This window comes from Dermacentor variabilis, chromosome 3, assembly GCF_050947875.1.
Source record: "Dermacentor variabilis isolate Ectoservices chromosome 3, ASM5094787v1, whole genome shotgun sequence".
Lineage (NCBI taxonomy): Eukaryota > Metazoa > Arthropoda > Arachnida > Ixodida > Ixodidae > Dermacentor > Dermacentor variabilis.
This window is the reverse complement of record NC_134570.1, coordinates 182467637-182486204: the sequence shown is the minus strand read 5'-3', so window position 1 is coordinate 182486204 and position 18568 is coordinate 182467637. Positions and strand designations below refer to the sequence as shown.

The following is an 18568-nucleotide window of genomic DNA, read 5'->3' as shown; positions in this document are numbered from 1 at the left end:
GTTTGGAGAAGCTAATACTCACTAAAAAAGAAGAATTATTTTCTTCAAGAACTCCATATATAACCGAGGTACTGTTTGGATACTGGAAAGGGGTTTCTATGGAAGACGCTCCTTTATTACAAAAATAAACTGTATTCGAGTTTTTTGAGCTTGAAGTGTGTACACTAGGCGTATTCGTGGGCTATTCGAAGATTTTTTATAGCATTAATGACTCTACATTACTAAAAAAGTTGAGCTGGTTTCTGGGTGTGCTTCTGGATCTGTTAAATTCTTACCTTAAACATCGCGAACAGCAAGTATATATTTAGCATCATGCTTCAAAAAGAAGGAACTTAGGGCCGGTATTGTACAAGCGAGGAGTTTGGAGCCACTTGTTTTCTTCCTGTATAGTTCCTGTATAGTAACGACGTAGTCAACATTGATAATTTCGCACGATATATAATATACGCTCAATGCGCTACACCGCTTTTCACCTCTCGTGATGAATGTGACCCAGTAAACAATGTCAACTGTGCATTGCGAATGCTATCATCATAGAGTACTGACAATTCTCTGAAAGTAACCGCTGTTGAAACAAAAGCTGTGTCGTTCAGACCTAAAGACTGTAAAAAAAGAATGCTTAGGAAGGATTCTATTATGAAAATTCACCTTTTGAAATAGTTCCTTGCGTTGCAAGTCTTGGAGCTTTCTTTAAGGAACACGTCATGGATTAAGCATGAGGAACTGATTGCAATACAATTTACACGTGTCTCGTATAATTAAAAACAGGAATTTTACTTGCCAAAAGATAATATGCTTCTTATTTACAAAAAGCTTGCTTGTGTCACATTTAAAGTACTGCAAATTAGTGTGAGGCACGACTACTGCAGCCAATATTGGTAGCGCCAATATAATAAAAAAAGAAAGCAGTTCGTGCCACCATAAAGTTCCCACACAAGAGTGTCACTGAACCACTTTTTCATCAATTAAAATTACTTCCGTTATCGAAGTTATGCAAAGGCACGCTTACTAAATGACATGAGGTAGCTATTTTCAATGAATGAATGAATATTTGATGTTTAATGGCGCAAGGGCCAGATGTGGCCAAAGAGCGCCATGCTAATGATTAATGAGTTCGCAGTGCCTGATGGGTTTATGGTCTTAATGCGCTGTGGCTGTAAAGGGGCTTAAAAGTGTTGGTGTAAATTCCATAAAATGTACGAGTAATAAAGTTATGGGAATGACTATTGGCGAGTACTGTGAACATTAAAATGGATTGAGAAAGGATGATGCAATATATAAAATATGTGATTAGACAATATTATACATCTAGACAGAGCACTAGTGCCTCACCGGGACCCTTGAAACGCAAGGGCCTAGAGGCATGTGCTATACAGAGAATCTATCCTAGCGATATCCTCTGGAAAGAGAATGCGCTAAGAAATGAATGGGCTTGTAACATGTAGTACAACATCTTTCAAGAAAGCGAGGACTGCTTTGGTACCAAAAAGCGGTTCTACCCCAAGGAACATGGCCGGATGCAGAGGGACGTGATGGCTGTATGCAAAAGGAAAATGTTTTCTCCTGTCTTTTTCGGCTTCCCGGCACTCCAGGAAGACATGGAGGACGGTCAGCCGGTCGCCACATCTACCACAGGTTGCAGGCTCGTTACCAGTCAAAAGAAAATTATGAGTGCCAAATGTGTGTCCTATTCTCAGTCTAGTGAAAAGGACGTCTGTTCTTCGTGTTTTCGTTGTTGGCTGCCATAAACCTAACTTAGGCTTAATTACGTGAAGCTTATTGCTCGTTTCTGCGTCCCACAAGCGTTGCCAGTGGCTTCGCAGTTTGTTTCTGAGGAAAGGCTTCATGTCTGTGACAGGGACTGCAGCAGAACGGCTACCCTGCGATGCCACTGATTTGGCCATCTCGTCAGCAAGCACATTTCCCTCGATTCCTCTATGGCCAGGAACCCAGCATATTACAACATGTCTGTGTAATGAGTAGATGTTAACTAAGTGTGTGTAGAGTTCATTGAAGACAGGATTTGTATGCTTTTGTAAAGAAATTAGTGCTTTTACAAGACTTAACGAGTCTGTGAATATTATTGCTCTGTCAAGTTTCAGTGTCTTTATGTGTTTTACTGCAGACAGTACTGCATAGGCTTCTGCAGTGAAGATACTTGTTAGGGGGTTCAACATGTCAGATTCAGAAAGAGAGTGGCCAACAGCAGCGTAGGATACACCAGCATGGGATTTGGACGCGTCTGTGTAAAACTCGTAGCAGGAGTACTTCGATTGAAGCTCTCGGAAATGCATAGCAATTTCAAGCTCAGGAGCGTGCTTCGAGACCTCTACAAAGGATGTGTCACATTCTATCATCTGCCACTCCCAGGGCGGTAATAGATTAGCAGGAGCCATTAGGCGATGTTCGAGTATTGGGACATCCATTTCTTCACTAAGTTCTCTTACACGCAGCGACAAAGGAAGTCTCATGGAGGGTCTGTTACGGAAGAGTGTTTCACACGTTAAGTCGTTTACTGTCGTGAAACACGGATGTTCCTTATTGGAGCGCACTTTAAGAAAGTAGGTGAAGCTAATGTATGTTCTCTGAATATGTAGTGACCACTCGTCTGACTCTGCAAATAGACTTTCGACGGGGCTTGTTCTAAATGCGCCGGTGGCGAGGCGGATGCCCAGATGATGTACGGGGTCTAACATTTTTAGCGCACTCGGTGCAGCAGAGTGATATACTACAGCACCATAATCTAGCCGTGATCTAACTAGGCTCCTGTAAAGATTCAACAGGCACCTCCTGTCGCTACCCCATGTAGTGTGGGATAGGACTTTAAGTAAGTTCATGGTTTTTAGACATTTTGCTTTCAGACTTCTTATGTGTGAAATGAAGGTAAGCCTGGAGTCAAGGATAACACCTAGAAATTTGTGTTCTTTGTTAACAGGAATTTGTTGTCCACCCAGTTCTACACAGGGATCAGGTACCAGGCCTCTCTTTCTTGTGAAGAGAACACAAGAACTTTTGTGCGGGTTAATTTTAAATCCATTTTGGTCTGCCCACTTGGACACCTTGTTTAAGCCCTGCTGTACCTGTCTTTCACATACTGTAAGGTTGCAGGATTTGAAGCCTATCTGTATATCGTCTACGTATACGGAATAAAAAATGGCTGGGGGCAGTGAAGAACGAAGTGTATTCATCTTAACGATAAAGAGAGTGCAGCTAAGTACGCCTCCCTGGGGTACACCAGTTTCCTGCGTAAAAGGACGTGACAGTGCATTACCGACTTTTACACGGAAGGTACGATTTGACAGATAGCTTTCGATTATGTTCAGCATATTTCCACGGATGCCCATTTCCGACAGGTCTCGCAAAATCCCGTAACGCCATGCCGTGTCATAAGCTTTTTCCATGTCAAGGAATATCGACAGGAAATACTGTTTATGTATAAATGCATCGCGGATATTTCCTTCAATGCGCACAAGGTGATCGGTTGTTGACCGCCCTTGTCTGAAGCCACACTGATAGAGATCGAGTATATTGTTGAGTTCAAGGAAATGTACGAGTCTGCGATTAATCATTTTTTCAAAGAGCTTACACAGACAATTGGTAAGAGCTATCGGACGATAACTTGCTGCCAAGGAGGGGTCTTTTCCCTGCTTCAGGACAGGAACCACAATCGCCTCTTTCCATGTAGATGGGAGGTATCCCGCAGCCCACAGAGTGTTGAAAAGTGTAAGTAGTGTAAATTGCGTGTCAGTATGCAAGTTTCTGATCATGTCATACATGACTCTGTCAGGTCCCGGTGCAGTGCTTTGGCATGTATTCAAGGCAGCTCTCAACTCGGCAATACTGAAAGGCCGGTTATAGGGTTCATTCTGTCTTGATTTTCTAATTATTGGCTTACATTCTTCGGTTTGTTTATATTTGAGAAAGGACTGAGAATAATGGGTTGAGCTCGAGATGCTCTCAAAGTGCTCCCCAAGTGAGTCTGCCTGATCTTGGAGGGTATCACCTTGTGTGTTTATCAGAGGGAGTGATTGTGCTTGTCGCCCTATTATCCTAATAACCCTGCTCCAGACTTTGGCCTCATCTGTGTACGAGTTGATGCCCGATAAAAACTTCTGCCAGCTTTTTCTTCTGGCCTGTCGGCGGGTTCGCCTGCCTTCGGATTTTACTTTTTTAAAGTTGATAAGATTTTCTGCAGTGGGAGAAGCGCGTAGCAAACCCCACGCTTTATTCTGTTTTTTACGTGCGATCCTACAATCGTCGGTCCACCACGGGACACGCCGTTTGCACGACAGGCCATTTACTTGTAATATGCATTTAGATGCGGCATCTATTATAAAGGCTGTAAAATACTCCACAGCAGCATCAATTTCTAACGAGGAGATGTCATGCCATGAGATACCAGTAAGAGTTCGAAATTTGTCCCAATCAGCTGTCTCCATCTTCCACCGAGGTGCCTGTGGTGGATATTCGTTTTCTTGAGGTGTTCGTAGTAGTATGGGGAAGTGATCGCTTCCGTAAGGGTTCTTTGTAACTTCCCATTCAAGTTCAGGCAGAATAGAAGGAGAAACTATGCTCAGATCAATTGAAGAAAAGGTATGGTTTGCAAGACAGTAATAAGTGGGTTCCTTCTTATTCAGCAGACACGCATCGGACGAAAAAAGAAATTGTTCAACGAGACGACCTCGCGCATCGATACCAGAGTCTCCCCACAAGCTGCTGTGTGCATTGAAATCACCCAGAACAACATAAGGTTCTGGCAATTGATCTATAAAGGATTGGAATTCATGTTTCGTTAATTTGTGATGTGGGGGGATGTAAAGAGAGCTAATAGTGATAAGTTTGTTTAGAAGAACAGCTCGAACCGCCACTGCTTCAAGAGGCGTTTGTAGCTGTAAAGGTTGACACGCAATGCTTTTATGGATGACAATGGCAACGCCGCCTGATGATGCGACACCATCATCGCGATCTTTGCGAAAAGTTAAATACTGTCGGAGAAAGTTTGTGTGTTTTGATTTTAGGTGTGTTTCCTGTAAACACAGCACTTTTGGATTGTGTTGGTGGATGAGTTCTTGTACATCATCAAGGTTTCTCAGAAGACCTCTGACATTCCATTGTATGACTTGTGTATCCATGTTTAAAGGGAATTGGTGCTGTGTTTACGGAAACGGGAGTGATGCCTTAGATTACAGAGCTCTTGCGAGGCCCTGTAACCGGGGTTCTGCCTTTTTTGGAGCGTTCGAGGGAGCCTCGCCGCTCCTTAGGCGCTTGGAGCGCCGTGGGGATAGGTGTTGTGTCCATTGCCTCTTTTGAGGCGCCGGACACGCGCTCTTGAGAGCGAGAAGTTTTTCGAGAGAGTCTCACCTCGGAAGGCGAGACCCCTGCGCCCACCAGCCCGGAGGTCGATGGGGCTCCCTGAGCGATTTGGCTGCGCCGGCTGTTGCCAGCGCTGGAAGGGGCCGGAGAGGTTGAGGCAGCCTCGGCTGCGCCCACCTTCGGGGTCGGTGGTCCCCTCTCCTCGGTTGACGGAGCAGCGCTAGCTGCAACCGCCGCGGGGGCAGATGGCTTAGCTGCCGACTCACTGATTGAGGGTCGGACAGCCGCCGGAGGCCGTTGTGACGCTGCCCCCTGACGCGCCACTTCGGCAAAGGTTTTCTTTGGCAGGTATGCTACCCGCCTTCGTGCCTCTTTGAACGATATATTCTCTTTCACTTTGATCGTTACTATTTCTTTTTCCTTCTTCCAGGAGGGGCACGACCGCGAGTACGCGGCGTGCTCCCCATCACAGTTTACACAGTGGGGAGCGTTCTCACACGTTTCAGTGGTGTGTTCTTGGGCACTACATTTAGCACAAGTTTGGCGGCCTCGGCAACTCTGCGAACTGTGGCCGAAGCGCTGGCACTTGAAACAGCGGAGTGGGTTGGGCACGTACGGCCTAACGCGGAGCTTGATGTACCCGGCCTCGATTGACTCGGGCAGGACACTTGAACCAAAGGTGATTATTAAGTGCTTCGTTTGAATCTCTTTACCATCTCGCCTTATCTTTATTCTTCTAACATTGATAACATTTTGCTCACTGAAGCCCTCCAGGAGCTCCGCCTCAGTCAGCTCAAGCAGATCATCATCGGAAACAACACCGCGGGTGGTGTTCATTGTACGGTGTGGCGTTACTGTTATGTGGGTCTCCCCGAATGACACTAGTTTCTGTAGTTGCTGATATTGCTTCTGGTCGCGGAGCTCCAAGAGGAGGTCACCGCTTGCCATCCTGGACACCTTGTAACCTGGTCCAAAAGCATCAGTCAAGGACTTTGAGACAAGGAATGGTGATATGTTTCGCACTGCTTTGTTTGGGTTTTCAGAGTGAATGACGTGGAACCGGGGAAAATTCTGGATTTGGTGTCCGAAAAACTGAAAAACATCTTCGGTGCGCCCTCGTTTCGGAGGGCGATCAGGAAGCTTGGGGAAGGGAGTTTCCATGAGAATATATAAGATTCGGCAACAGCGCCGACCGCCCACCACGGAGCCCAACGAGGGGACGCGGCAGAGCTTGTGTACAAGCCTGCACGACGCCAGCCGTACGCCATCACTATAACCCAATATGGTGTACCCAAGGTAGGATATCCACACAAGGTTAACCCTTGCCGCCATGGAGAAAGGAAGTAAATGGAAGAGAGAAGAGGACAGGAAAGATGTAAAGTGAGAGATAAAGACGAAGGTTTGAGAAGAGAGAGACAGGAAAAGGCGACTACCGATTTCCCCCGGGTGGGTCAGTCCGGGGGTGCCGTCTACGTGAAGCAGAGGCCAAAGGGGTGTGTTGCCGCCGCCGAGGGGCCGTAAAGGTCCAAACACCCGGCATTGGCTCAACCCCCAGGATCCCCTTTTCCCCGGACACGGCTAAGCCGCGCACGGCTACACGCGGGAGGGTCCAACCCTCGTGTGCTCGGGTACGTGGTGTCGCAACGCACCAAACGCCTGCTTGCGCAGACGCCCCTGCGGGGAGCTATTTTCAAGAATAACATCTTCGCACCTAGCATTCCTTGCTTGAAGGAAAAACAAAAACAGCGCGTCACACACCTTTTTCAGAATTGGGAGTTTCCGTGAACATGAATCATTGAAACTAGCATTTAAACATCGTTCCTTACCCTGTGCAATTTTTGCTTGTAACGTGGTTGCCATGCATATATACATAAACATAGGCATATTGTTGCAGTTGTATGCGTGTTACCAGAACGTATCCAGCGATCGCATTTCGTTCTTATGATTTTCCGCTACATTTCGTTTAAACTAAGAGTGCTATTTTCTTCTGCATTCCTATTTTCGTTTGAACTGCATTTGCATTACATCTTATCTCTGCGTTAATAAATCACCATCAACGTCATCATCGGCCCATTTCTATGTCCACTGCAGGTGAAGGCCTCTCCCAGCGATATCCAATTACCTCTGTCATGCGGTAGCCGATTTCAATTTGGGCTTCAATGTTGTCTAATTTCATCAGCCCGCATAAATTTTTGCCATCTTTCACTGCGCTTTCATTTCTATCACAGCCATCCTGTAGCTCCAATGGTGCACCGGCTATCTACCCTACGCATTACAAGCCTGCCGAGCTCAATTTCTTTCTGTTAATGTCAACTGAAAGATTGGCTACCCTCGTTTTCCCTCTGATCGACACTGCTCTCTTTCTGTCTGTTAACGTTGCACCTAACATATTTCGTTCCATCGCCCGTGTTAACATATAGTTGATGTGTAACAGTAACTTGACTGCTACGCATATTTTTTTCAGTTGCTATGGCAAGCAATACTTGAACTCGGTGCTTATGTTTGCCTTCCGTCTGTGCCAAGTTGAAGGGAGCGTGGGCACCGTGAAGTTCTTTTGTGACTGTTAGTTCACGGTCCTCAACATTTGCGGATGGCGATGTTGGCATAAGTTGGCTGATTTCATTAAAAATTGTAGCGAGAATAAAAGTTTGCTTACTGTCGACGGGCTGCACGTTGATAACGTTCTTTGCTGTGTACCCGGGCGAAGACATGAGCTTGATTTTTGTGTTTCTGGAACATCAGAAAAATGTCATGGCCTTGGGAGGTATTCTGAACCGTTTGTCGCAGAAAGGAATGTCCCTGAACACGTTTTCCATAGAAATTATAACACCCATGTCATATACCCCACTCTTCCCATTTTTGCATACAAAGTAGTAAGCCCTGGCACTTTCATGCTCAATCCGCCCAGTGAGATCTCTTAAAATTGTGCAAGCACCACCAATTTTCCGGATTAGGCAAAGAGGATATCTGAAGCTAAGTTCTTTCAAGTTGTAACAGAGACACATACATACAAATGCTAAGAAGATCATTCAGCTCTAGAGTTTTCATGCTGGTCTTGCGTAATGCTTACCGTTCGTTTTGCAGGAAGCGTCACTTACGAAAGAAGGTATAATTAGGCCACTTTTCTAGCAGTTACCAAAGCATAATTCCATGCGATAGCAGTGGAGAGCATTTTGATACATGTCATCGCTTGGCTTGTTTAGAGCTTATCCTGGTGAGATTTATTCTTCCCACCTGAACAAAATACCGAAGCGAGGGGTGCGATTTTGTAGGCGTTCCAAAATAGAACGGATGCGGTCCGTTCCACCGAGACGCACACGGTTGGTCAATTTGAACCACGACGAACACCATGACGTCAATTGTCACGTGAGCCGTGGCGTCTTGCTGCTGTCACTCATTCCGTGTCGTCTGCTAACGGACGAACGCCACGGAACGGACGGAGAGTCTGTCCGAAGCGAGAGAACGGATTAGAACGGCTACCAGACGGCTTGGAATGGCTTAGAACGTAAGTGCTTGGGATAGTTAGCATCTTTCGTATCCGGTTCAATCCAATTCCGCGCTCCCAACAGTTGGAGAACGTGGCGTTTGCTTTCTCTGCCGTGCCTTTTCGTGTCGCCTGTGCGGCTGCTGCAGTCGCGCAGAGACGACGACCCGAGGTAGACTATGCATTTGAAGAGTTGACGGAGGAAGTGTTTCAGCAGTATTTTCGTCTGTCCAAACGAACAGTGCGTAGCTTGTGCGACGAGCTTGACCCTATCATTGGATGCCACCGAGCCAGTGGCCTTTCCACAGAAAGGAAGGTGTGCGCGCTGCGGTTCTTCGGCACCGGAAGCTTCCAGAGGAGCGTTGGTCGCGAGGAGCACATAGACATGGCACAGTCGGCCGTGAGCAGCACCATTCACGAGGTGACGGAGGCCATCATTTCTGTGTCTGCCCGGAGAAAGTTGGTGGACTTTCCATTCGCACCAGCTGCCAAGGATGAGGCAAAGACGGCGTTTGCTCGACGCGGCGCCATTCCAGGCGTGCTAGCGTGGGTCGACGGCACGTTGATCGCGATTATGAAGCCAGAGGGACTCAACCCGGCCGACAGGGCGAGCTTCATGTCGAGAAAGGGTTATTACGCCCCAAACGTCATGGTCGTAAGCACCGTTGGAATGTTTTACTTCAAACTGTGGTTGCCATTTTTGCTCGCCCATAGTAGCAATTGTTCAGTTTAATACCCAAGGTGGCATAACTAGTAATGTAACGATTAAAAGAGGACATGCAGGGAACTGTTTACGAGCTCATAGAACTCTGACATGTCGGGAGTAATGATGAGTGCCATGTGTTTGTGTGCATAATCCGTCTGCCGTTCCAAAATTGTGTTTTAAATGGGCAGCAGTCGTAGCAGAAATGGATACACTGTAGGGAAGATACGATGGAAGCATTTTGAACACGGAAGTACTTACATCCATTGAATGGGCTGGCTTTGGCTTGTATGTGTGTTCTTGCGCAAAATCGGGCCTCAAGTTTCATTTAGCTATCAATTAGTGCGAACCATAGGCGTGCGCACAATGGGAGACGCATTGCCCCTTCCCCTCCCCCCCCCATTTGCAAGACCCTGTGCACGCCTATGGCTGCAACAGTGTGCTTGTACCAGTGTACCTGTATTCTTTTCTGCATATGAATGACAAAACGGATTTCGAGCATATCTGCAGCGCTATTTTGTATTGCTCCCCATTGCAGGTGTGCAACGCGGAACTTCGCATTCTTGTTGTGGACCCGCGGTTCCCTGGTTCGTGCCACGACTCTTCTGTGTGGCAGCATAATCCACTGCGTGCACGCCTAGCCGCACAACTGCAGCCTGGTGACTATCTGCTTGGTTAGTATTCGTAATGCGTAACCCTAACTAGGGCACAGCACTCAACTGTCACTTTTCTGTAATAGGAGACTCAGGATACCCCCAGCCATGGCTGCTTGTTCCAGTACCTGGCAGACATGCCGCCACCACCTCTGAAGGCCACTACAACCGGGAGCACGCAACAATGCGCAATGCTGTGGAGAGGTGTATCGGGGTGTTTAAAAGCAAGTTCCGCTGCTTGCAGCACTTTTGGACACTGCTATACAGCCCCGATAGAGAAGCGCGAATCATTTATGCACGCGTTGGTCTCCATAACATTGCCTTGGACGCGGGCGACTGGACATTGGACGATTATGGTGGGGAAATGTCACCAGCTGAGGAGCCAGAGGAGCCGGGAGACATCCAGGTGCTGGCACCGCACGACGTGTTCCTCAGAGGAAAGCAGCAGAGCAGCGCCGTTGTCAACCTTTTCTGAAGGACACAGGAATGGTGAGTTTTCATAATACATAATTTATTTATACAAATTGCAGTGCCCTTAGGCTACACAGGGCTGTGTTTGTGCAGTGGAAAATACATTAAAAAATTTGTATACACATCAAGTGCACTTCCATACGGATGGTCAATGTTCCAAATGCACACATCCGACTGATTATGATAATTTAAACACAAACGAAGCACACTTATACAAAGAATCCTTTAAATAGAATGCCACAGCCGTGGACTCAGAAACAAGTGTACCCTATTCCCTATGCAAGACTCTCCAAGGCTGCCAATTATTAACAGTAGTACTCGTGAAGCAGTCGTAAGGCAATGCTTCATGCCCCTTCTTCTGCGCAGAACTGCATTTGCTGCTGCTCCCAAGCTAGCATTGTTTTGTGCAATTTGCACATCACAAAGTGCTTCTTTCCTCATGTAACATTAGAAATACGACATTAAAACAGCTTGTATGTGTTGTGTGCATCCTGTGATATGCCAGTTTCCGTAGATGCAGCAGTTGTTACTTTCTACTCATGTCGAAAGAAGTGTTTGTTTTGCCATAGTTGGTGGTTACAGTGATGGGAAATGGGTTCAAAGTACTTCTTTCCTAGTGCAACATGAAACACGGTAGCAACGTGAAAGTGCAGCCTTTTCTTTAAATATCCCATGAAATATGAAATGGAAACATCCCTTGACCCATCATAGTCATGACAGACTTGATGGAAGCAGTACATATGATTGGGACTCTGTGCTCATGGTCACAATCAGAAAAGGTGTGCAAAAGTTTCATAAAACATACCAGAATGAACGCAACTGCCGCATCCTGTGCATTCGGACGTTCAGTGTATTTTGGTAGGAGCGAGGCAATATGCTTGCTAGCCATCACTTGTGCTAGGTGTATCAAAACTTCTGGGCAAGCATGAATACGCGGCGAGGCAAGCAAATAAAGCGTAATGAATGCGGATTCAAACACAAACAAAATGTAACGCTGAGTGTAGTGACAACATTGCACTCACCACATCATGTCCAAGTGGGTAGACGTTAATTAACGTAAGAGTGCAAAAAATAGATAGGTCAACATTATCACACTCTACGATGACAAGTACATCACAAACCTTGTAGTACAACATGCTTCAGGTAGCAAAGCATGTGACAACATTGCAACATCAGCATCACACAATTCGTTTTCACCACGGCACATAAAACTTGCAGTTACATTTACGTGACCTTGCAAGAAAGTATGACTTTAAGAGGTATGTCCGTTCCCTTGTCAGTGTTATGAGTCACTGACTAGAAGCATTCATTTGTCGACAGCAATTGTAGCGCGATGCTAAACAGCAGGTCAATCATAACTGTAAAAAGGTGAGTGCACTCGCCAGCGGTGATGAAACATGTTACATAAAACACGAATAATTGGCTCTACAATCTCACAGCACCCAGAAAGTGTGACACGTGAAACTTATTCTTGCAATGACTCACTTGGAACGAAGACTAGAGGAAACCAATCACTGGCGTGGTGCAATGATGCTGGTCATTTTCAGTTGTGAAACTATGCAACTTAAAGAGTGGCTAGTTTGGTGCTCTGAAAAAAGAGCACATTGTAGTTGTTGCACCTTAGCCTTACTGTGCCGAAATAAAGATATCACAGTGCGAACACTATGCGGTAACGCTTCATCATGAGTGCAGTAAGCTACAACACAGTGGAGCAATATAAATATCACAGTACAAAACCCATACACAGAAATCGACAACTATTTGTAATGATTCCCGTGTGAATGACTAGGCGCCTTCTAAATGTGTAAATAAAGAAAGCACGCTGGCATTGAAGCTGGATAAACATAAATAGAAAGAGGCAAATACTACAGAACAAAAAATTGGTGCACGCATTACACCTTTCAACCAAAAAATCCTCCTGTATTCCTCATAAAGGAAACTTAAACACAAACTCAAACAATAAATAAATAAAACAAACCGAACTGATCAAACACAAATGAATTAAATGATATTGAAAAACGATAAATTAATTCCTGTGTAGTTGTAGGTGCGCAGCGATGTCTTGCGCTATGGCGCGCACCTGCTCCAAGATCCCCTCCTGAGCTGCTGCCGTCCGCTCTGCCGCGGCATCGAGGTGGGTGGTGGAGGCTTCGGTTCTCCGCCGCACCTGGAATAAATAATCATGGTGGAATTGTTCGCATGAGTTGCTGAATACTCGCAACCAGCTCACGGCTGGAAGCTGCTGTTGTCAAGAATTGCAACGTGCACAACGATTCCCTCTGTTGAAGAGCCACTGGCCTGATGACATCCTTTGGCAGTGTCAAGTGTCGTGTACAAACTATGCCCTCTTCGTTTGAACAGACTAAGACCTGCTGGTACTACTCTTCCGTCATCTACTCAAATGCATCTCTCACCACCAAACAGCCCTTTCAGGGCTAACCAACCTTTTGCCCAGCGGCTGATCGTTGGCAAGACACGATACCGAGCCCTCTATAGAACGTATATTTCTGGTTTACATCCCAAGCTGATTTGTTTTTAAGATTCATGATTTACTTATAACTAAGCATAAAGAATATTTATGTCCTTCATGTTAAATGAAACCAAAGGACCTACCAACCTGCAGCATCTCGTCGCCCTGTTACAGGCTGTGGGCGCAGTGCGACGACATCGTCGTCAAGGTATCCACACGTCGCGGTCGCAGCCGACATGGTGGCCGAACAGGGCGCTGCAACACTGAAAGCATGCAGAATTTTCTAAAGTTGCACTGCATTTTATGGTACGAATAAAGGTGGCTATGGCCATGGTATGGCTTATTGGGCTAGTTCAATAAAATACGAGAGCTCATTTTCTTTAACAGCTTGAGGATCAATAACTTACCAGGTGCAGCGGCCACCCTTTCGGTAGGTGACGCACCGCGCGGTGGATCCTCTGGCGCTGTAGAGTAAGCACAATAAATGTTTACGAACTGCACACACATTTGGCGATAATTAAAAGACTCATTCCCCTGACGCTTACGTGTCGCTGTGCTCTGCACGCCCGCAGCCTCGTCTCTTCCTTCCACAATGACCACTTCCATCGCCGCAGTGGGGACGTCAACTGCTGGAAAGTGTCATAAGCGTGTCCCTTCACTACGTGGCTATTCGTTACAATGCCTATGTTACAAGTTTTCGTACTACTCATTTGCGGAAATATTCTGCAATTATTGAGGGCTTAATGATCCCATGTATTACCGTCCTCGTGCTCTTCCCTGAAGGCATTTTAATTCTGTGATGATCACTTAATCCCCCCTTTCCCGAAAGCGCAGCCAACTGAGATTCTAGTTGATTAACCTACCTGCTTTTCCATTCTCTCCTACGCTATTTTCTTGTTCACCAACGGCGTCGCGTTCCGCTACAGGTACCACTTACAGATAATGGCAAAATCTAAGCTGGCACCGTTCAGGAACCCATGATATTACGGTGGCAGTGTGCTTACCTCTTGGTAGGGCAGGTCGGTCACGCCGTGGAGACGGACTGTCCCTGTCAGCTGGAGGACTCGGCCGCGGAAACCAGGTAGCCGCCTCCCTCCTGTGCTTCTGAAAATACAGGCCAATGTCGAAGGACAAATCGCCCAGACCATTCGACGGGCACTCACCTTTGCTCTTGGGCAATTGCGGCAGCGTCGCAGCGGGCCTCAAAAACTTGCTTCCGCCACCACCCCTTCCACTGCTCTGTGGTTTTGACGACAGGGCCTTCCCTGTTCAGCGTGTCGGCCAGCTGCTGCCACAGCCGTCGGCGGTCGCCAGCAGTGAAGCGCGGCCCCAGCTCGCTGGATATTATAGCCAGCTGGGGATGCTGCTCTATGAAGGCGACCACCATCTCCATCTGTGTTTCCGACACACGCGGTCCCTTCACCGGTGCTGCCACGTTTTGCTCCATGGCTTCCAGTGCTCGACTGAATGACTGAACCAACCACTTCAAAATGCGCGCCGTGTGCTTGAGACGGGTTGGTGGCTAGCGCCATCATTAAACGTGGATGGATGGATGGATGTTATGAGCGTCCTTTTTGGAACCGGGCGGTGGGTTGCGCCACCAAGCTCTTGCTACTATACCGCCTAATATCCTACCTAGGTTAAACAATGAAAAAAGAAAAAAAAACACTATGAACTACCACGCCCAAATTTTCTGATCCCATATTGCGAACTGTGCTTTTGTACGTCTCCGTCTTTTGTCGTTTTCCTACATTTATTCCACCAATTCTGCAATCGCCTCTTACTAAGGTCTATTGCTGAAATGTTTGCTTTACCACTACTCCCGCTGAACCCAAGGGCTTCAAGGAGGCCAGTGGTGCCTAAATCGACCGCTGGGTAGACGTCTTCACATTCTAATAAAACATGCTCCGTCGTTTCCCTAGCTTTATCGCAGCTCGCACATGCTTCTTCTTCCTTCTTATATCTAGCTTTATAGGTGCGTGTTCTAAGGCATCCCGATCTCGCTTCGAAAAGTAATGAGCTTCCCTTTGAGTTATCATAAATGGTTTCTTTCCTGATTTCGTTTTTTCCTCTTAAGTAGTCACTCATGGCAGGTTTCTTTTCCATCGCTGCCACGCATGAGATTAATTCAGCCTCTCTGACTTTCCGCTTGACCTTCTTTATTGCTGTGTTGCCCACCCTACCTGCCGCATACTTGCTGGTAAGCTTCCTAGTTCTTTTCCTCCACTGTGAATCAATGTTTTTCCTGTACAAATACCTGAACATTCTCCCAGCCCATTTATGTTCTTTCATATTCCTCAGCCGTTCTTCATACTCAAATTTACTGTGAGCTTCCCTCACTTCAAAGCTAGTCCAGCCCATATCACCCTGCACAGCTTAATTTGTAGTTTTCCCGTGAGCGCCCTATGCGAGGCGACCCACTGACCTTTGGTTCCCGTTGAGTCCAGATTGTACCCCTGATTTAAAGCAAACAACCGCATTTCCAAAAGTAAGTCCTCGAACCATTACACCTTTCCACATACCTCGGAGCACCTCGTACCTATTGTATCCCCATAGCGCTCTGTGATTCATTATGGCTACATTTCTCTTCCCCTTTACTGTTAGGTATTTTTTCCTGTGTCATATATCCATTCCCTTCGTTTATCCATATAGCAAGGTATTTATATTCTGTTAGCCGAAGTACTTCTTGGCCCTGTATCTCCGCTGTCTGTTCACTGTTTTCATTGAATACCATAACACCTGATTTTCTAACTAAATTTCAAACCTTAATTGTTGCCTTCCTGTCCACAGATATTAGCCAGACGTTGCAAATCACTTTGCTTGTTTGCTAGCAACACACTGTCGTGCGCATAAAATAAACCTGGGAGTTGCTGCTCTATTACTGTACCTGCCTGTTAGTATGAGAGATTAAACCCGATATTACTTCCTTCTAGCGCCCTCTCCATCCTCACCATGTATATCATAAACAGCAGCGGGGAAAAAGGGCACCCCTGCCTCAGTCCCTTGTTGACGTGAGCTATCTCGTCCCTCCTCAACCCTTCCCATTCAACGCAAACGGTATTTTCTAGGTAAATCTCTCTCAAAAGCTGTAGACCATCGTTACCTATGCCTTCCCCTTCCAGAATATCCCACAAAATGTTGCCATCTACGTTGTCGTAGGCTCCTGTAATGTCTAAAAAGGCCACATACAACGGTCTGCTTTCTGCTTTTGATATTTCAATACACTGAGTAAGAACAAACGAGTTATCATCCAAACGCCTACCTATTCTGAAGCCATTCTGAAGCTCCCGCAAAATGCCATTATTCTCTGCCCATGCTTGAAGCTTTAATTTGATGATGATGATGTATGGGGTTTTTTGGCGCAAGGGCCAGGTATGGCCAAAGAGCGCCATGTCTGTGCTAATGGGTTTGCAATGTACTTATGATTACTATGAGGTTGGTGTGACGTGGCTGTAAATGGGCCTTAAAATATACGCAATAAAGTGCGTAAAATCTGTATAATAAAATTATGGCGATGACGTATGACTTGTACTATGAACATTTAGATGCATTTAAAAAGAATGGTACGATAGGTAAAATATAGCAGATTATAAGAAATGCTAGAGCACTACTGCCTCCATATGGCCCTTGAAAACACAAGGGCCTGGAGGCATGTGCTATTCAGAACAATTATCGCAGCAGCATCCTCTGGAGCGAGGATGCTCTACGAATTTATTGGGCTTATAACGTGTAGAACTACATCCTTTAAGAAGTCGAGGACTGCCTTGGTGTTAAAAAGCGGTTCCTTAGCAAGAAACATAGCTGGGTGAAGAGGTATGCAATGACGATATGCAAGAGGAAAATGCTTCTTTCTTTCACGTTCGGCTTCGCGACACTCCAAGAGGACATGGAGGACGGTCAGCCTTTCACCACATCGACCACAGGTTGGCGGTTCGTTTCCAGTAAGAAGAAAATTGTGTGTACCAAATGTGTGCCCTATTCTGAGGCGGCAAAATAGGACATCTGTTCGCCGTGATTTTGATGGGAAGGGCCAAAAACCTAGCTGTGGCTTTATAACGTGCAGTTTATTGTTTATTTCTGCGTTCCACAAGCGTTGCCAGTGTTGTCGCAGTTTCTTACGCAAGAAAGGCTTCAGATCTGTGACCGGGACAGCAACTGCAGAAGAAGTGTTTAGTGATGTGAGTGATGTGGCCATTTGATCAGCCAGTACATTGCCCTCGATACCTCTGTGGCCAGGTACCCAGCATATTATAATGTTCTGGTTAGATGTGTACGCTTTACACAATACCGAATACAGTTCATTGAATACGGCATTTTTATGTTTGTAGGGTGACATTAGGGCCTTCACGACGCTTAGAGAGTCTGTATAGATCGCTGCTTTTGGAAGTTTTGATCTTCTAATATGCTTCACAGCAGAGAGTACTGCGTAGGCCTCGGCCGTAAAAATGCTGGTTTCCGGATGCAGTACATCGGATTCCGAGAAGGATGGGCCGACGGCTGCATAGGATACCCCGGCATTTGACTTCGAAGCGTCTGTGTAGTACTCTGCGCAGGAGTGTTTGTACTGCAGCTCTAGGAAATGCATTCTGATTTCAGCCTCAGGAGCGTGCTTTGTAATTTTTATAAAGGATATGTCACATTGTATAACCTGCCACTCCCAAGGAGGTAAGAGATTGGTTAGGTGCATTAAGCGATGCTCGAGGAGTGGGACATGGATTTCATCGCTAAGCTCCTTCACACGCAGCGAGAAAGGCTGTCTTATGGAAGGGCGATTGCTGAAAAGTGTAGCGCACCTCATATCGGTAACGGTATCAAAACATGGATGTTCAGGATTAGAGCGTACTTTAAGGAGATATGTAAAGCTGATGTATGACCTCTGTAGGTAGAGAGACCATTCATTGGATTCGGCATATAGGCTTTCAATCGGGCTTGTTCTGAAAGCGCCTGTGGCTAAACGGATACCTAGATGGTGAACAGGGTCTAGCATCTTTAGCGTGCTTGGGGCGGCAGAGTTATATATCACGGCACCATAATCTAATCGTGACCGGATTAGGCTCTTATAGAGATTCATTAGGCACTTCCTGTCACTACCCCACGTAGTCTGGGATAGAAGTTTCATTAGGTTCATTGTTTTCAGACACTTTTCTTTCAGATGTTTAATGTGTGGGACGAAAGTGAGTCTATTGTCAAGTATAACACCTAGAAATTTGTGCTCTTTGTTTACAGGTATCTGTTGTCCACACAGTTCTAAGGAAGGGTCCGGAACCAGGCCTCTCTTTCTTGTAAACAACACACAAGAACTCTTGTGAGGATTGATTTTAAATCCATTTTTCTCTGCCCACCCTGACACCTTGTTCAAACCATGCTGTACCTGTCTCTCACAGACTGCGAGGTTACAGGACTTGAAACCTATTTGAATGTCGTCCACATAGACGGAATACAGAATGGCCGGTGGTAAGGAAGCACGAAGTGTT

At 46.2% G+C, this 18568-nt stretch overlaps 1 protein-coding gene across 1 annotated transcript in view; it reads right to left on the bottom strand.

The window, feature by feature from the left end:
* The window catches only part of LOC142574937 (uncharacterized), a 165928-nt gene that overhangs the window by 31603 nt on the left and 115757 nt on the right, over positions 1-18568 (bottom strand). The window contains exon 3 of the mRNA XM_075683925.1: positions 7970-8043. Coding sequence (XP_075540040.1) covers positions 7970-8043 — 74 coding nt within the window. The remainder of the gene's footprint in view (positions 1-7969; positions 8044-18568) is intronic.